Source organism: Cervus canadensis, chromosome X (genome assembly GCF_019320065.1).
Source record: "Cervus canadensis isolate Bull #8, Minnesota chromosome X, ASM1932006v1, whole genome shotgun sequence".
Taxonomy (NCBI): domain Eukaryota; kingdom Metazoa; phylum Chordata; class Mammalia; order Artiodactyla; family Cervidae; genus Cervus; species Cervus canadensis.
Window position 1 is genome coordinate 25060641 of NC_057419.1, and position 20337 is coordinate 25080977.

The 20337-nt window shown below is 39.4% G+C and overlaps 1 protein-coding gene across 2 annotated transcripts in view; it reads left to right on the top strand.

Moving 5' to 3' along the window:
* PHEX (phosphate regulating endopeptidase homolog X-linked) overlaps window positions 1-20337 on the top strand; it is a 196015-nt gene that overhangs the window by 125713 nt on the left and 49965 nt on the right. For both annotated transcript variants that reach the window (XM_043459539.1, XM_043459540.1), the window contains exons 14-15: window positions 3679-3756; window positions 14290-14393. In XM_043459539.1, the coding sequence (XP_043315474.1) occupies window positions 3679-3756; window positions 14290-14393 (182 nt within the window). The remainder of the gene's footprint in view (window positions 1-3678; window positions 3757-14289; window positions 14394-20337) is intronic.

The following is a 20337-nucleotide window of genomic DNA, read 5'->3' on the forward strand; positions in this document are numbered from 1 at the left end:
GTTGTTTCAGTTGTCATGTATGGATGTGAGAGTTGGACTATAAAGAAAGCTGAGCACTAAGGAATGGATGCTTTAGAACTGTGGTGTTGGAGAAGACTCTTGAGAGTCCCTTGGACTGCAAGGAGATCCAATCAGTCCATCCTAAAAGAAATCAGTCCTGAATATTCATTGGAAGGACTGATACTGAAGCTGAAACTCCAGTACTTTGGCCACCTGATGCAAAGAGCTGACTCATTTGAAAAGACCCTGATGCTGGTAAAGATTGAAGGCAGGAGAAGGGGATGCAATGGTTGGATGACATTACCAACTCAATGGGCATGAATTCGAGTAAACTCCAGGAGTTGGTGATGGACAGGAAGGCCTGGCATGCTACAGTCCATGGGGTTGCAAAGAGTAGGACACAACTGAGCGACTGAAGTGAACTGAATGCACGTACTGGTTATGGAAGACTCTGGAGTTTTTGATTAGCCACAAGCAGCCTGGGAAATGTTTCTTGTAGGATATAATGTGCAGTCTGTTATCCATTTATCCCCCCATTCTCTCAGTATTTGGTGTGGCCCTTGCCTTTCCTTCTTTTCCATATAACCCATGGAGTAATTGATTTCAGGCCTGCCTCACTAATCCTTTGCCATCAAGCTGTTGGTGCCTCGTTTCTTCCATTCTTGGAAAATTACAAAGTGATGTGATCAGTTATTTGCTTTATAGGGTCTCTCAGATTTTATTTGGAGAGTGGGTGCCCTTCTAAGTGTGTCAAGCAGAAAGGTGTATAATACAGGAATTTGGCTTATGCAGTCATCAGAAAGGCTGGGCCGTGAAGCGTAGAGCCTGCCCATGGTCTCTGCTGCCCACACACATAGGGGTCTTCTGCAGAGAGCGTGTGGGAACTGCTGGCCAAGTGTTCTACCTGCTACCTGCAGCTGTGCCATGCCTGCCCAGAGCTACTGGCTGTGAGTGAATAACTGGTGTCTCCTCCTCTACTCCTGTTTCCTGTGAATGCTTCTCATTCACAATGTGTGACCTGGAGCCAGGTCCCCTGGGGTCTGGGGAGATGGGGTTTTGAGGCTTCTCAGGGGAGAGTAGCATGGGGTGGGGTGGGAAGATGTGGAAGTGACAACCGGCTGACTGGCAGGGATGACTTGAGTTTGAATAGAGGCATAACAACACAGCACAGTTTGGGGGAAGAAGTCTTCTTTTCCAGTGTTGGCAGTGTTGCTATTAGTATTATTACTTTATCTTTGTGTTCTTAGCAGATGAATAGAGATTCTTTATACCTGTATTCTGGCTCTCTTCAAATCATGGTATTGCTAAATAATAAAAAAGGATTCCATGACCTGCATATACAGTGCAGAAAGTAATATATTCTGTGAAGCTCTATAGTGCAGTGGGGGACCCAGAGCGTGAGATTTGAAAAACAATGCATAATTCACCAGCATGCTCTGGAAAGACTGGTGTTCAGAAAACAATTGTGGATGACTCAGCTTGTATATTCCTTTATTTTTTTTTGAAGCTATCTGGAGCTCTTTATTTGTTATAGTTATATATATGACTTGTGGTGAGCTGATAAAACACAGTGAGGAATTAAACACAATGAGGGAAATATTAGAAGAGTCTCAGAAGAAGGTAACCTAGAGACATAGGATGTATTGTTTGGTGTTAGGGGAGAGCTGTAACCTCTAGTTACCTGCTGTCTGGGTCACATCAGGCTTTCAGTGTAACTCACAGGGATTTGAAGACAAAATTTGATCTGTGCTGTATTTGAGTCTGGAATAGCAAAACCCATTATGAGTGTGTCCTATGGCACTTGTAAAATCTCTGAATCTGGAGTTTCAAGTTTCTGCTGACATTTAATATTTGAATTATCTCAAGGAAGATAAAGAAAATGTACTATCTTATTCTATTTCTTTCTTGAGTGAGGAAAATTGAAAGGGTTGAAGGAAAAAAAGACTCATTATTAAGAGCAGTGTGCAAAGGGCAATGGTTTTAGCTTCGCTGGAATAAAATCAGTATGTTTGGGATTGCCTGGTGTCTTACATTGGGTCTTCTCGAGGCAGAGTTGGAGATGAGAGATGAGGATTCACATTCAAGTGATTTATGATTTATTCAGCAAGGGCACCCAGGAGAAGCCAGCAGGGGATGAGGGAAGCCAGACTGGGAAGGGTAAGCGATGGACTGGGGTCCATTTCAGGGGAAGTCTCAGATAGTCTGATCCTGCAGGGAACTTTGACATGCAAATTGTACCTTATACTCCATCCTGAACTGAAGCAAAGGAGCTGGACTTTCACATTCCTGCTACAGTCAGTTGTTGGCTGAGGGCTGCTTGCCCGCCAGTGGAAGCTGGGGGCCCAAGGCAGATAAACTCCCGGGAAGGAGCTGTTTTGAGTATCCTAGTAGCCCTTGGGCGGGCCTTCAAAGTCTCAGGTGCTTGCCTTTAGAAAGAAAGAAGAACATAGATCCTGAGGAGGGATGTGCTGAAGTGATAAAAGGGATCTGGCCAGAGCCCTGCCACTGTACTTACTCTTTGAGTAAGCTGTTCTTTTGTTTTGGTGAAACCCTGAGTTGGGGGGATGGAGGGAGACAGTTTCTTGAGGGCAAGGATTGGCAAACCTTTTCTTTAAAATAAAGGGCTAGAGAGTAAATATTTGAGACTTTGTAGACCACAGGGTTTCTCTCCCAACTCTTCAACTCTGCCATTGCAGTGTAAAAGCAGCCATGTAAATGAGTCATGCAAATGAGCAGGCGTGGCTGTGTTCCAGTAAAACTTGATTTATAGAAACAGATGGAGGGGGAGGGAGGCAGAGAAATTTGGCCCAGAGGCCATAGTTTGCCCGTCCTTGCTGTGGAGGCTCCTTGTATGTACCAGAGATGGCTTTTTCCTTTATCCATTTCCTGTATCCTGCAAAACAGGGAATAAGTGGTATGTCTATCAAAAGGATGGTTATGATGCATCTTCAGTTAGTCTGGACCCCCTCCCTCCAATTTTTCTGGCATCCTAGCCATCATTCCCAGGGTTGCACAGATAATCTCACTGAAGAGTGACTCATTTTATTGCTGCTAAAAATACTTTGATCTCTCTTGTCTGTAAAATCAAACACAGACTTCTCAGCGTGGCATTCGGGGAACACTGTGAACAGGCCAAAGATGATTTTCCTGCATTTTTTTCTGCTGTCCACCATTTGTGCTTTCTAGTCCAGCTCCATGCAACTATTTACCATCTCTCTGGCATACTCTTTGTTTTTCATCTCCCTGACTTTGCTCCTGCTGTTTTCTTTCCTGGAATTCCTTCCTCTTAGCTCTACATTTTGAAATCCCAACCATTCTCTGAGACTCAGTTTGGTCCCCTTCTCCATTAAGCATTTTCCCCATGAGGAAATAGTATCTGCTCTGGACTTCAATAACAATATTTTCTATAAATACAGTTATCTATTTATAGACAATATTGTCTATATCTAAACCTTTATGTTGAATTATATAGTTCTTTGCTACATTCACTATACTTTTAACATATCGAGGGAAGGCACTTAGATTTTTTTTTAAATTTTTTGTCCTTCACAGTTGATTACATATAGTAGATATTCAGTAAATAGAGTTTTCAGATGAAGGTTGCATTCTTACATCCTGTGATTATTAATGACTTAAGTGCTGAAATTCTGATATCGTTTTTCTTTTTCCTTTTTATAGGCAAGAGCTGTTTTGGCAAAAGTTGGCTATCCTGAGTTTATAATGAATGATACTTATATTAATGAAGACCTCAAGTCAGTAAGTGCTAAATTTACTATAATTTCTTTTTTTTTCCTGGCAAGTTCTACTGGCCTCATGCCTTTCTACTAACCCAAGTCTAGGCAATTAAATCTGGTTGTGCCATAAAGCACCAACTTTTGAGTCATTCCTTGGCTAGATATGAGCCTCATTATGCAGACATAGCATAAGATTTACAGCAGATTCACAATAAAGCAAGTGTCAGAAAGAATGTGTACCTGAGTGGGTACCATAAAGCAAATGGGTTTGGATTTGGTCTACTTTGATCATACAGGAAAGAGTTAAGAAAACTGAGTATTTTACAATTAGTGGACACGTTCTAATGGTGAATGTATGATATTTGTTGTTAAATAGTCTTTATGTGCTTCATTCATAATAAATGACTAGTAATAAATCTTGCCTGTTGTGAGTTAACTTCATTAAGCTTTATGAGTGTTTTGGCAAACTAAGTGCATATACATGTGATTCTATAATTTATTGTGAATTGGACTGTATATTTATAGTAAGTTTCTGATGGAGAAATAATAATTTTTTATTCTAATATTATGGGACATATATTTTCCAGTAGATACATTCATTGCAGGCCTTTCTAATCATAACCATTGTCATTTGCTTTCCTACAGATAGTTCTGGTAAACAACTTTTCTTCATCACAAAACTCCCTCTTTTTACCATTCACTAGATTTTCTTGAAAAAGTAGTTTTAAAAAATTAGTTAAATAACTATGGTTCTGTAGTGTAGCTCTTTCCTGAGATTGTGGCCTAACAAGCAATCCTAGCTTTGTACATGAACATTGGAATTTTATAAGATCATTCAAAAGTGAGTGAAAACTTTAATTTGAAAATTTCTCCATTGGGCTCCAAGATATAGCCTTCCAAAGTATTGATCTAGTTGCTGTAGGGGAAAATAATTGTGCTTCACAGTATCCCAAAGCTCTGACAGCCCATCTTATTACACATTGTTTTGATCCTGAAAAATCTCACTATTAGTATGATGATGAAAGATACTGACACATTTGCCAAATTCATGTACATTATCTTTTAAACACCACACTGAACCTGTGAAATAAATGGTATTTATCTGAGTATTGCAGAAAAGGATATAGAGACTCAAAGTAGTTAAGTGATTTCCTCAGTGCCCTGCCTAGCATCAGAGCCAGGACTGAAATCTGGGTCCAGGAAACTCTGCTTGTAATCAGAGAAGGGGTTTTGCAGGGTTCTTGTCAGGCACCCCTGCTGGAGGAACAGAGGAGTGAGTTGAAGAGTAGGTGGGAACTGCTTTCCCAGAGCTGTTTGGGTTGAGACGAGTGAAGGGATGGAGGTCATACTGTTAAATGGGTAAGAGCACAGGCTTTGGAGTGATTCTGGCTTACTAGTTGTTTGAGCTTGTGCAAGTTTTTTAATTTCAGTTGGCTTCCCTTTGGTTATCTGAAGACTGAAAATAATAATAGCCAAGTCTTTGTATTGCTGAAAAGATTAAGTGAGATTCAGTTCAGTTGCTCAGTCGTGTCCGACTCTTTGCGACCCCATGGACTGCAGCACACCATGCCTCCCTGTCCATCACCAACTCCTGGAGTTTACTCAAACTCATGTCCATTGAGTCAGTGATACCATCCAACCATCTTATCCTGTGTTGTCCCCTTCTCCTCCTGCATTCCATCTTTCCCAACATCAGGGTCTTTTCAAATGAGTCAGTTCTTTGCATCAGGTGGCCAAAGTATTAGAGTTTCAGCTTCAGCATCAGTCCTTCCAATGAATATTCAGGACTGATTTCCTTTAGGATGCACTGGTTGGATCTCCTTGCAGTCCAAGGGACTCTCAAGAGTCTTCTCCAACACCACAGTTCAGAAGCATCAGTTCTTCAGTGCTCAGCTTTCTTTATAGTCCAACTCTCACATCCATACATGACTACTGGAAAAACCATAGCTTTGATTAGATGGACCTTTGTCGGCAAAGTTATGTCTCTGCTTTCTAATATGCTGTCTAGGTTTGTCATAGCTTTTCTCCCAAGGAGCAAGCATCTTTTAAGTGAGATTAAATACGTGTAAAAGCACCTACCATAGTGTCTGGCATATGAGTCATCTCCCCATAAATGATAGCTATAACTTAGCAGCAATGAGAACTATTGTTGCTAAGAAGAGCATCACCAGGTCACAAAGTACCTCAGCAGGAGAACCTGGAGAGTTACATGTGATTGACAAACATCTCAAGTCAAGACTGCAGAGGAGGGGACTGCCCTGGTGGTCTAGTGGTTAAGAATCCATCTTCCAATACTGGGGATGTGGATTCGATCCCTGGTTGGGGAACTAAGATCCCACATGCCATGGAACAACTAAGCCTGTGCACCACAGCCACTGAGCCTGCGCATTGGAACTGCCGAGGCCGTGTGCTGTGTGTGCCACAACTGGAGAGAAGGGAAGGACCTGTGCACTGCGACTAAGACTCAACACAGCCAACAAGAAAGATTTTTTTAAAAAAAGAATGTAGATGAGATTTGAGAGGAAGCAGATTGTAGTGGTTATGAACATGGATCCTGGGATCAAAGTGTCTGGAGTGAACTCCCTATTCTTCTGTTTTCTAGCTGTATGACCTGAGGTAGGTTATACTACCTCTCTGTGCCTCAGTTTCTTCATCTCACTTTCCTCATATCAAAATGGAGATAGTCATAATCCTTGCCTTCAGTTCAGTTCAGTGCAGTTCAGTTGCTTAGTCATGTCTGACTCTCTGTGACCCAGTGGACCGCAGCACACCAGGCTTCCCTGTCCATCAGCAACTCTGTCCATCACCAATCCCTGCCTCCAGGGCTGCTATGAGGCTCAGATAAGTGAACATACTTAAAGTATATAGAACTGGTCCTGGCACATAGGAAGCACACTAGAAGTGTTAGTTATAGCTTCTTCAATTTTCACTTCTGATAGTAAATTATTTTGGTTTGGAGAAGTCATTACAAATTAACACATATAATATCCATGTGCCCGAAATTGATTTAAGAGGCTGCACAGATGGAACAGTCTCAAGCCTTAATCCAATAAGATAGCATTCAGGGCTCATTCACAGTGTTTAGTTGATCAAGTTTTGTTGGCAGCCTGCTGCTGTTTAAAGTGAATGCCCCAAATTTAAGAGTTCAATAAATGTAGTACCTTTTGTGAAAAGAGACAAGACGCCAGACAGGATGCAGTGTTAGGTGTATTTCCTCGTGTCTCCACAGCCTGAACTGAAGACATTATATACCAAGATTTTAAAGTACTTTTGTGAAGAAATGGCTTTCATCTGACTCATTACTGAGATAGACACAATTACACCGCAGAATTTCTAACAGCTTAAAAAAGACAGTGAAAAAAATATAAATGCAAGAAGCAAAAAATCCATTTCTGTTCAGAAACTGATAAAGAAAACCTGAAAATAGATGAAGCATGCTTGGTGTGATAGATAGTAACAGTGTCCCCAAGGTTAATAGCAAAAGGACTAAAGTATTGCTGATACACAATGGGACTGTGTTTTCAGTTTTGAGAAATATGTAGATAAGGACTACTATAGGGCCTCTGAGAAATTTCTGGTAATACAAACTCTGAACAGGAAAGGCCTTTGCAAATGAAAAGCAGCTTACTTTATTTGTTGCAAGTAAAGATGTGATTCATCAGGCACAAACACAAAAAGAAAGATAGGGACTGGGGAATGGATTAGATAAAAGTCAAGGAGAAATTGATCATTGGAACATAGAGAAAGCAAGGAAATTCCAGAAAAACATCTACTTCTGTTTCATTGATAAAGCCTTTGATTGTGTGAATCACAACACTTTGTGGAAAATTCTGAAAGATATGGGAATACAAGATCACCTTACCTGCCTCCTGAGAAACCTGTATGTGGGTCAAGAAGCAATAGTTGGAATGTTATATGGAACAACTGATTGGTTAAAAATTGGGAAAGGGGTATGCCAAGGCTATATATTGTTACCCTACTTATTTAACTTATATGCAGAGTACATCATGTGAAATACCAGGCTAGGTGAATCACAGGCTGGAATCAAAATTGCTGGGAGAAATATCAACAACCTCAGATATGCAGATGATACGACTCTAATGGCAGAGAGTGAAGAGGAACTAAAGAACCTCTTGATGAGGGTGAAAGAGGAGAGTGAAAAAGCTGGCCTTAAAACTCAACATTCAAAAAACTAAGATCATGGCATCTGGTCCCATCACTTCATGGCAAATAGAAGCAAAAAAAGTGAAAGCAGTGACAGATTTCATTTTCTTGGACTCCAAAATCAGTGTGGATGGTGACTGCAGCCATGAAATTAAAAGATGCTTGCTCCATGGAAGGAAAGCTATGACAAACCTAGACAGTGCATTAAAAAGCAAAGGCTTCACTTTGCTGACAAAGGTCTGTCTAGTCAAAGCTATGGTTTTTCCAGTAGTTATGCATGGATGTGAGCGTTGGACCATAAAGAAAGCTGAGCACCAGAGAATTGATGGCTTTGAACTGTGGTGCTGAAGAAGACTCTTGAGAGTCCCCTGGACTGCAGGGAGATCAAACCAGTCAATCTTAAATGAAATCAACCCTGAATATTCATTGGAAGGATTGATGGCCACCTGATGCAAAGAGCCGACTCATTGGAAAAGACCCTGATGCTGGGAAAGATTGAAGGCAACAGGAGAATAAGGCAGCAGAGGATAAGATGGTTAGATAGCATCATGAACTCAGTGGACGTGAATTTGAGCAAACTTTGGGAATTAGTGGAAGACAGAGAAGCCTGGCATGCTGTAGTCTGGGGGTTCATAAAGAGTTGTACACAATTGAGTGACTGAGCAACAACAACAACAAGGAGAAAGACTGAAAACTGAAGTTGGGGTCATGTGAAGATAAGAGCAAATGGAAAAGAACTTACAGGAAAATGTAAAGAATTAGAAAAAAATGTTTCTTCTGGGCATGACAGGGTAAACTAAGATAGCCAGCAAAGTATTTCTGAGCAGCAGTATTTTTCTAGTCTTTTAAAAGAGCAAGAAGAAAGGCAATGCCCTTTATGTGAACCTCCAGTAGTGTACAGGCTTTCCTGGTGGCTCAGACGCTAAAGAATCTGCCTGCAATGCAGGAGACACAGGTTCATTCCCTGGGTCGGGAAGATCCCCTGGAGAAGGGAATGGCTACTCACTCTAGTATTCTTGCCTGGAGAATTCCGTGGACAGAAGAGCCTGGTGGGCTACAGTCCATGGGATTGCAAAGAGTCAGACACGACTGAGTGACTAACACACACACCAGTAGTGTACAGGAAAGCCTGCTACTCAGTCTAAAAAGAAAGACATCAGTCTATGTTTAAATAAACCTTATAAAGTGTACCTTCACTGCTCCTTAATGGAGAGAGACACAAGAATGAGTTTTTACCAATTTGGGGGAGATTTCTGTATCAGCCAGGAAAGCCAAACCACACTAGGTATTTCAGAGAGGAGATTTAATATAGGAAATAGGTTGGAAGGTGAGGTAAACCAGAGATTAATAACTTTTTCAGGAAGCAGTGATCTCCCTTGTGTCTAGGGATGCAAAAGGGAGGAGGTGGTGGTACCATCGAGAGCAGAGGAGGAACTGCCACTCCAGATCATTGTTGGAAGAAAGGAGAAAGAGGAACTGAAGAGAACAAACATAGCATCCTTTCCCCTCCTGCCACCTGATTTCCCTCAGTGCCTCCTATTGGCAGGAAGCCAACGGGCAATGGTGCCTGGGAAACATGGTTTTCAGATTCACAGCCCAGCATTACAGACCCGAGTAAAAGGGTGTGCATGTATCTGAGAGACAATAGGTAAATAATCGAGCCCATTAGGCACATCACTCACTGTTGTGATAGCCAGTGGGGAATTATAGTAGGAGCTCAAGTCAGAATCATAGCCGGCGTCCATTTACTTAGGAGAATAGGATGTGGGTAATTTTTCAGAGATAGTGTTTCTGGTGAGTGATACACATGTACATTTGATACATAGACATAAATACGTGAATAGAGATGTCTAGGTAATATGTGAACCCACATAATATTCTCTGGGGCAGGCCTTGGTCTACTGTTAGCAGTGGAATGCTTGTGTGTTTATGCGTGCATGTTTTATGTGTGCAGAAATGACAGAGAGTGCTGTTGCCACTATGCAAGAGCGAGGTGATACTTAGGTGGAGTGCTCTAGAAAAACAGGTTGTTGAGACCATTCTGTACTCCTTGGTAAAAACACAAAATGAACCATTGTGGCCAACTTTCTCAAGTGATCTCTGGCCCTCATGACCCTGGAAAGGCAAGAATGGGCACTGGAGGGAGGTGCGCTGGTGCCCACCAGCCTTGTAGCCCGTCCCCCGTCCCTCCCGCACAGCGGCCTCCATCTTCAGTGCTCCGCTGGCTGCAGCAGACCAAGACTTCCCTTTATCCCCAGTGGTGGCAGCAGGCCATCTGGTCTCATCTGGTTCCTGGTTGGTGTGGTAGTTGATGCTCCCTCAGAGTCACCCTTGCATGGCTGCTTGTGGGAATTCTATCTTCCGCAGTGTTCTGTATATGTAGGTTGTTAAACAGTGTGAACACCATCCCTGTATGTAGGTGTGTATATATGTATACGTACATAACCACTTACAGCAAAGCCATCTAAACACAGCAATCTTGCATATTACTTTGCTATTTAAATAAGGGAAAACATAATTCTAAAATCTGGATTCCATTGAAGTTTTCACAGTTCTTTGCTGCCTAAAATAAAATCTTTCCTAGATGTCTCTGGATATATCACTGAGTATGTTTGAATGGGTTAACTTAAAAAGTAGTCTAGAATCTGTACTTCCTGTTGGCTCATGTAGTGTCTTGAAAGTGAAAGTAAAGTAAACAGCGTGTCTGACTCTTTGTGACCCCATGGACTGTAGCCTCCAGGCTCCTCCATCCATGGGATTTTCCAGGCAAGAGTACTGGAGTGGGTTGCCATCTCCTTCTCCAAATGTCTTATCAACTTGTATTTACTGATCCTACAGAGAAGCTGAATATATTGCTTTGTTTTGCCCTTATTATGTGTTCCACACCTTTGAGAAGGGTAATAGCTTTATTCTTCTATTTAGTCTGTTGCATTTGGTGCTAGACATCCAGGATAGGGTGTCTACCAAGAGAAAGTCAGATTCCCCTAGATTTTATCTTCTGGACAGCTATTCTTAGAAAATGACATGAGAGCCGCAATTAATCCCCCAAAGGTCACTCAGTTGAAAAGTCAGGAGATACAGTTGATTGAAAGTCATTATCAACTTGACCTAGATTGTCACCAGTAACTGAAAGGACAAGAGACTTTTTGAGCCAATTATTGTCACTTTCAGAGTTAAAACATTTTTTGGGAAGATCACAAGTGGTTCTAAAATATTCATGCACATTCATTCTTATTGCTATCTCTACAATAAGCAGAACTTTCCCAGTGGTTGCTAGGTTTCAAAGTTTTTTCTCCTTCAGGGTCCTGTTGAAATACTTGAAATTATCACAGTATTATCACATGATGGAAATTTTGAGAAATAGAGAAAAGGAATGAAAAAAACCCTGAATGTTGGTATTCAAACATAATAATACATACTTCTGTTTTAGTGTGTTATTTTGTCTTTCCATTTTTGTATAGCTGTAATTGATGCTTACATATAATTTTGTACACTGACCTTTACAGTTGATAGATTGTTTTGTCCTTGTCTTCCATAGCCTTCGTTACCATCATTTTAACAGCTGTCTGATAGTAAGTAAACTGTACCCTGATTTATTTAATCACAGCTTCTCCTCCTCCTTCCTTGTACTCTTTCGGTTGAATCATCAGTTTTCTTATTAGGGCCAGTGAAAATAACGCTGAAGTAGGAGCCTAATGATGTGGACTGGATGACTTAGCCGGGTTCCCTAATCTCTCCATCTCTGTTTCCCATATGGCCCTTTCCTATCCCCAGACACTCAACCTGTCTTACAGGGAAAGGTAAAAATTGTCCCCTATTACCTGTGATTTCCATTGAATAAATAGAATAGATCAACCGAACTAGGCTAAGAAATAGAAGCTATGCTCAGTTTAATAATTAAAGCAATTTAAAATGTATCCTCTGAACATAGGTAAGCTGTTGGCAAATTGTCATTATTTGCCTCCAAGTTTTGTTCTCCATGATCATTTCCATGGCTATGGTAGGACCATATTTATTTAAAGTATTTTTAGACTTGGAACTCCTTTTTTTTTTAAAGAAAATTTTGCATTTAATATCTGTAGAACAACCTGAATGTCAAGGTTTTTTTTTTTCTTTCCCCCAAATGGAACAGGAAAGTACCATTAGCAAACTCTTCTAAAAGTAACAAGTGACCCCATTGATAGTACAAAAAAAAGTTAGTATTTTTGAAGGAAATTCCTTTGGGAGCATTTTCCAGAACATGCTCTCAACCCAAGAACATATCTGAATTTTCTATCAGTTGCAATCATATTCTAAAAGTTCTGACAGAGCTGTGTTGGAAATGAAAGCTAAAAAATGATTAAACAGTGGACACGTCTTTTAACTGTGTGATCTGGGAAGGTATTAGGATTGCTAGTTAAGGTCATTTATTTGAACAAGGAATTTACTCTGTTTCATCTGAGGCTGAGTATAAACATCTACCTAAAATACAATTGATTTTTAAGATTCCTCTTTATTATAAAGCATTTCAAACATCAGAAAAGCATATAAAATCATACTTTGAACACCTCAAACTTTAACATATATCAAACATATTTGCCATATTTGGCATCATACATATGCCATGCATATGTATACATGCATACATACATTTTAAATGAATAAAGCAGATACATTGGAAATTCTTTGTGTAATCCTCCTTGACCTAATGTCCTTTTTCCCTGCCCGTCTCCTTCCCCCACCTCCGGCTGTCTCCTTCCCTAGAAATCCTCTCTTGAATTTAGTGTTTCTCATTCTCATGCATTTCTTCATGCTTCTGCTACACAAGTATGTTCCCATAAACAACATATAGTATTATTTAATTAGTTGTAAATTTTAAAGTTCTCTAGTGCATACAACTAGTCTAATGTTCTCAGCATTGCCTTTGAAATTATTTCATGTTCACACATAGAGACCATTTGTTTAGACTTCTGTGTGGTTTTCCATTAGGTGACTATACCTCGGTTTATTTATCAGCCACCACCCCTAAGAGGATTGAGAGAGGGACAATTTGAAGTCTTATCTCTATAACTTGTTGGCCAGCTGGATCGCCAAAGATGCCAGGATTTGATCCTTTCATTCCTGCCTTTCTCATTCTCTGTGGCTTTAGTTATTTTATTCTTTTCTGTATATATTGGCATGGTCCCCTGGAAGGATTGCTAAGTTGAATAATTAACAAAAGTTACTCTGCAGACAAAATGAATATCCATGATATGTTAGGGAAAAGAGAAACCTGAGCCAGACATTGGCCAACAAACAGGCTGTTGTCAAGTTTATAACTGTCAAGTTGTATATATTCATTTGTATCTATGATGTTATGCCTCTGGGTCTCATATACCTTCATTTGCTGTATTTTAGTTTTTGCTTTTAAGAATATCATGGCTTAAATTTACAAAAATATTACAGCTAATAAAATATGATTACTCTTGATTATTTGCTTCTTCAAATGTGTATTATTCTTATTTTATTTGCCACATTTTAATATATTTAAAACCAAAGTGTCAGGGAGAACTACGAACCATTGCTTTTACTGTTACACAGATACTATTTACAATATTTAAGTACTGCTGGTTTTATAGATCATGCCTATAGAATTAAAACTGTCTGCCATTCTTCTTCCAAAAAAAGGAACTCAAGAATCAATTATGTCTTTTTCCCTATTTTAATAGACAGCATTGTTGTGCGCTGTCAGCTTCCTGTTTTTCCATGTGAGCTATATATACTTGGCTTCTGTCATTTCATGAATTTTTAGTGACCAGATCATTTTTGAGTTTTGATAGATAATTTCAGTTAATAATTAAATTATTCTAGTGACTCTTAGGGTAGAAAATCAGTTTGAATCACTTTCATTTTTCTCCCTTCATGAACAAATACTGATTACAATAAATTGGATTTTGCCATTTGGCCAAATCATCATCTATGAACTAAATGAGGTTTCAGCTGACTAAACTGAGTGTCATTAGAAGAACCTATATGATAGATAAATAAATTACACATTTTTAGAAAAGATCAAGAAGTCATGTGGGCAAAGAAATTTCAAACCTAATATGTTCTGTAAAGATTAAAGTAGATTTTTCAATTATAAAGCAAATGAAATGCATTGTAAATTAGTGCAACTTCTCTTATTTTTTTTTAATTGTAATCCAGAATTGACCGTATTGATTTTTGAGCTTTTTATTTTAAAAGAAAAATCACTGAGGTGAAATTTCATGGTTTTGTGAATACTGGGTTAACTGGTGATGGCTGAGAGATAATGCGAGGAGTGCAGTGTCTCTGCTGGCCGCTCTTTTGTGCGCTGAATTCTTTTTTTTTTTTTCAGAGCCATCTCTTATCTACACTTAGAACAGTGATGGTTGTGGTTTGTTTTATTCAGATCAAGTTTTCAGAATCTGACTACTTTGGCAACGTCCTGCAAACCCGCAAGTATTTAGCACAGACTGATTTCTTCTGGCTGAGAAAAGCTGTTCCCAAAACAGAGTGAGTAAAAAAAAAGAAAAAAAAGACATTAAAAGTGAAATAGATAAATATGTTGATGGGTAAGGGAGTCTCTTTAGATCAAACTTTGTAATTCCCCTCAAGTCAGAGTAGCTGGCTTGTCAATTATTTTGGTTTGGCAAAATCTGTGTTATCTTTTAGCAACTCTTATTTCTGATGTTGTATGAATCAATTGTTAAATCTAGTCATGACTTCCCCGCTCCTAGCATCAATACATATCAAAAGAAGGCTAATTAAGATACAAATGTTCAAATCATTTCCAGATCTCGTTGTGAGTGTGTGTGTGTTTATATTTATAACAAACAAATTGCTCTAGAATTTCACACTCAGGCAGAAATTTTTGAAGATCTTAAAACAAATACCTAAAAAATAAAGTATGATTACAAATGTAGAAATAACTTTATACAGACACACCTCATTTTATTACACTTGGCTTTATCAAACTTTGCAGACAGTGCATTTTTTTTTTTTACAAATTGAAGGTTTGTGGCAACCCTCTGTTGTCAGATGAAGTTTAGCATTTTTTAATGGTAAAATATTTTTAAATTAAGGTATATATATATTTAGATATAATGCCATTGCACACTTCATAGACTACAGTATAGTATAAATGTAACTTTTATATGCACTGGGAAACCAAAAAAAATTTTGTGATGTTTGCTTTATTATGGCGATCTATCACTGAACTCACAATCTCCGAGGTATGCCTGTGATTATGGAATAATGATATTCGTTAAGCTAATGCATATCAAAGAACTGATAGCTCTGATTATTTTTCTTCATAACAGTTATGATTTATACCACTTTTCCCAGCTACTGGTAGAAACTTTTCCTACAGGTGGGGAGGTTTCACTAGGAACTTTTGGGGTCAAGGCCAGTTGTGATTCTCAATGATCATGATGATGACAGGAAGTAAAAATTAATATGTGTTTATAATGTTCTGGGAAGTGACTTATATATTTTAATTCATATTTATCCTCTAGTCAATTCTGTGAGGTGTTGTTTCTATTTATTATCCCCATTTTATAAAATGAACAAGAGGCTTACAACTGAGAAGTTCTTCAGCTCAGGTTTACATTAATTTCTGTTCTGCCTGTTGATATTTGTACTCTGTTCCACTATGACCCAGTTCTCCAAGGTTGTTTTCTCTGTCTTCTCCAGATTGGGTAATTTCTTTTGAGCTATCTTCAAATTTACCAGTTCTTTCTTCTGCATTCTCAAATTTGCTTTTGACTCATTAACACATTTTCGTTTTGATTTTTGTACTTTTCAACTCCAAAAGTTCCATTTGCTTTTTTAAAAAATAGATTTTGTTTGTTTATGATTCTTTGTTGTCATTTGTCATCATATTCTCCATTAATTGTTTGAATACAGTTTACTTTAATTCTTTGAACTAATTTACAATGATTGCTTTCAAGTCTTTGCTAAATCTAACATCTGGGCTCACTCAGAGTCAGTTTTTATTGATTGCTTTTTTTCCTTTTGTACAGTTTTTCTTCTAGCATTATTTTTTGTCATTGTTGAAAATGACCTTTTCGATAATGTATTGTAGCAACTGTGGATTCTGATTTATTTTTCTGAGGCTTTTTTAAAAGTAACTTTCCTGGGCTTACTCTATAGAATCTGTCTTGGCTACAGTATGTGACCATGGATGTCTCTGCTCAGTTTTTAAATTCTTATTTTTGTTTTTTAGCCTCACTTCATGAATGCTGCCCCTGTGTCTTCATAGCTCAGTCCTCTGCCAGTTGATCTGTGTCGGAGTTCGGAGTGCATTCCAAGTCACAAGCCGTTCTCAATCACCCTTGCAGTTTACTTTCCACTGGGCTCTCTGGGGTCTCCCCTGTACACATGCCTAATTTCCCACTCAGCCAGGGATGTGTGGAGAGCTTTTCTCCACGCTTCTATGACTCTTTCAGTTATACTATCTCCCTTTTACATTTCTGGCTGCTCTGTCACTTTTCCCAATGGGAACTGTAACTTCAGGGGAACAAAGGTGTGGGTTTTCTTCATTTATTTTCTACCAAGTTCATCACTTCTAGCTGACAGAGCTGCAACTTTCTACCATGACCGCAAGTGAGCTCACCCGCTGTGGCAGCAAAGCTGCTGATTTTCCAGCCAGTCCTATCGTAGTCAAAAATGTTCTCTCTGATCAAACTGGGAGGGATGGGAGCAGTCCCGGGCAAGAAGACTACAGACTCCTGTTCTACTTCTTCAGTTCTGGCCATTTTTCAAAATTAAATGTTTTTCAATGTGTTGTTTGCCTTCAATCAGTCTCCAGGGCCCTAAAATGGTTGCTTGTTGACAATTTTGTCCATTTTTTATACCTGATTTTGGTGGAAAGGATTTGTTGACCTTTTCATGTGTCATAGCTGGAAGCCTGACTTCTATGGCCCCAATTTTTTTTTTCATGGCCCATGTGTTAACCTTGGCTGATAATTCTGGTCTTCAGATTTTTTGCTGGCTTTTTTATGCTCTCTGGGTCTCTCATTACTCTCTCTTCCAACTCCCACCTCTGTTCTGGCCTCTAGGAAAAACTCTAGGCCCTTGACCATCCCTTGGCTTAAGGCTATGATTACCACCTCTCCCTCTTAGCCAGGGCTCCCATCTAGCCCTCCTGCCCTCTGCCCTTCAAATCTTCTTACAGCATCCATCTGCAAAGTAAAAGTGTTTAAGGAGTAGGCCTGAAGCTGAACTCTTCCCCTTACCTATCCCTGACTCCACTCAGAAGCCCAAAGAAAGGAAGCAGAAGGCTTTGGAACTTCTTTGGAAATGACACATAGCTGATGTGTAGCCATCTGCCCCACTGTCCTTCATTTTCTCTTCTCATCACAATATCTTTCAGGCCATCCTGCTTGTTTCATTCCCAACCTGAACTGTTCAACAGAAATTTTAGATTTAGGATTCTTAAACCAGCTTCTCAAATCTCACAGCTTCACATATTAATAGTTTCCAGTATCTCAGTGAGCAGCTACATGTAATAAGTAAAGTGTTCTGCCCCTTCAGGTCTACTTCAGATAAGTTCAAACTCTTGTTTTTGCAACTTATGAAAAATTCAAGCTTCTCACCAGTATTTTTGTGAACTCTCAGGGTCTTCTCAGGGTTTCTTCTATATTGGAGATGCTGCCAAGTTAATTTTTTTAATTTCAAAATGTCATTATTCATTTGGATGTGTAGCAAGGCCTGGCTTGCTAATTTAAAAACTCCTAAATGTGCTATTTTTAACATCATCCTGAAATGCCGATGGGCTGTAAGACTTTAATGGCCTTGACTATTTTTAATATTTATGCCTCGGAAAAGTGCTGACTGACTGTGGGCTTAAGCAAACTGTGTGATTTGTGTCTTTTCCTTCTCTGTCAATGAAAACAAATACCTCTTTCACAAGAACATTAAATTGGTTAATGTTTCTGGAAAAGTTCTGCTGGAATGAAAATCAGTGCAGTGCTAGTCATTCTTCAGACCATATGTCTTATTTCAGGGAAAACAACATTAAGAAATTTAAGATTCTCTTTGCACAGTACAGTGGTATGACAGACATTTTTTTTAAAAAGAAATTTCGGGTGGGTCCTTTTCAGGCATTGTGGCGAATTTTAGCTTCATGATACCTGGTAACTGTAATTGACATCTTTTTAGGTCTACAAATTCAGGAGTTAATTGAGTGAGGATGATTCTGGAGTAGCTCCACTACACTGGTTTTCTTTGAACAGCACATCGTGGTTATATTTACACAAAGCCCTGAAATAAATGTTTTGCTTCTTTGTGGGTATAGGAGATAAACACCCTTTATCTTTCATTCTCATGGAATCCATTTTAGCTGCACTAATGTGCGTTAAGAAGTTTCTAACACGATGGGGAATGTCAGCAAGAATGAAATTAATTGGGTGGTCATCCCTGAAGGTACATATTTAGGGGTTGGGTCTCAGAATTGTCACTTCATCAGCCTGCTTAAAAATAGAGGATTTACTTCACTGCTCAGCTTGAGTCAAAAGTAATTTCTTTCCCTCAGGATCCTCTTTCTTTGACAGAAGTGATTTTAAGCCAGCCTCCCTATTAACTCACTCTCATTCTACTGTGACTAGACATGTCTGGGTTTTTTTTCCTCTAGCTTCTGAAAAATATGTAAAAATACATCAAATGTCTCTACAGATTATGGTCCTGCCCAGAATTACCCACAGCATGGAATGGGATGGATGCAATCTGCAGGATATGAAAAATAAAGCAGTAAATACTCTATGCTTTTCCCATTCCACATTCCCCTAGACTATCTTTGAGAGTTAACAGGTAAAATGCAAAACTTTAGCCTGACATATATCTATTTTATATTGTTCAAAGAAATCCAGAGTATCAGTGCCTTTTCCTTTAGATTTTTGCATTTCATCATCATATTCCTTTCACATATCCCATTGTCCAGTACAATTTCATCTCCATATATTTTTGAAATTTATGAGACCTTTTTCCTACCTCATCTGCCAAATCCTTCCCCAAACACAGACTGCAGGAACACTGTAAAGACATAACAAAAAGAATTCAAAGCACTTGAATGACACCCTTTGTTTATTTAAGTAGATGTATACATAGCGATGGGCTTCCCTGGTGGCTCAGTGGTAAAGACTCCACCTGCACTACAGAAGATGCAGGAGACGTGGGTTCGATCCCTGGGTCGGGAAGATCCCTTGGAGGAGGGCATGGTAACCCATTCTAGTATTCTTGCCTGGGGAATCCCATGGACAGAGGAGCCTGGCAAGCTACAGTCCATGGGTCACAAGCTACAGTCCATGACCCAAGCTACAGTCTTTGGGTCACAAAGAGTCAGACACGACTAAAGTGACTGAGCATGCATGCATGCATACATAGCAATACAATGATTTAAATAGATTTTAATGAATTTTTGCTCAGCATATACCACTTAGGCAATAGTCTTAGTCCAAGAGGAACTTAAAATCTTGTTGGGAGGTAAGTTGTACAAACTCATATGCCTTCAGGGCCCAATTAGTTAACACGTGTTGACCTAGACATGGTAGGAAGTGACAAAGACCATGGAGAACTAGTGATTGATTGCATGCCTCATTTGAAGGAATTCTGGTTCAGTACTTCTAAAACCTCTGTGCTGGGCAAATAAAACATTTTTTTTTTTCCTGGAGAAATTCAATCCAATGGCTAGGACTTTATCTGTGGACAGGCAGCTTTTCAGTGTTTCAGTTACCTTTTGCTGTGTAATAAATCACCCCCAAAATTAGAGGAGTAAAGCAGCAATAATTATTCATTTTTCTCTAGCATGGCTCTGGTGGTCACTGGGCCCTGCTGGCTGCTTCTTGCTCATAGTGTTGCCTGCAGTTGCAGTCAGACAGTGGCAGGGGCTGGAGTCACATGGGAGGCTTCCTCTCCTAGTCTAGAATGATTGATGCTGGCTGTGGTCTGGAAGGCCTGAGATGGCCTCTCCATGTGTACTGGGCTTCTTTGTGGTGTGCTGATTGAGCAAGAAATTTTGAAAAAGTTTCCCGAAAAAGAAGGAATAAGAGTGCACATGTGTTTACCAGGGAGAGCTTGTATCACCTTTAATTGCCTAGGATTGGAAGTCATGTGGTATTTTTTAAAATTAATTAATTTATTTTAATTGGAGGCTAATTACTTTATAATACTGAAGTGTTTTTTGCCATACATTGACATGAATCAGCCATGGGTATACCTGTGTTCCGCGTCCTGAACCTCCCACCCTTCCATCCCCATCTCATCCCTCAGGGTCATCCCAGCACACCAGCCCTAAGCACCCTGTCTCATGCATCAAACCTGGACTGGCAATCTATTTCACATATGATAATATACATGTTTCAATGCTATTCTCTCAAATCATCCCACCCTCACCTTCTCCCACAGAGTCCAAAAGTCTGTTCTTTACATCTGTGTCTCTTTTGCTGTCTCGCATATAGGG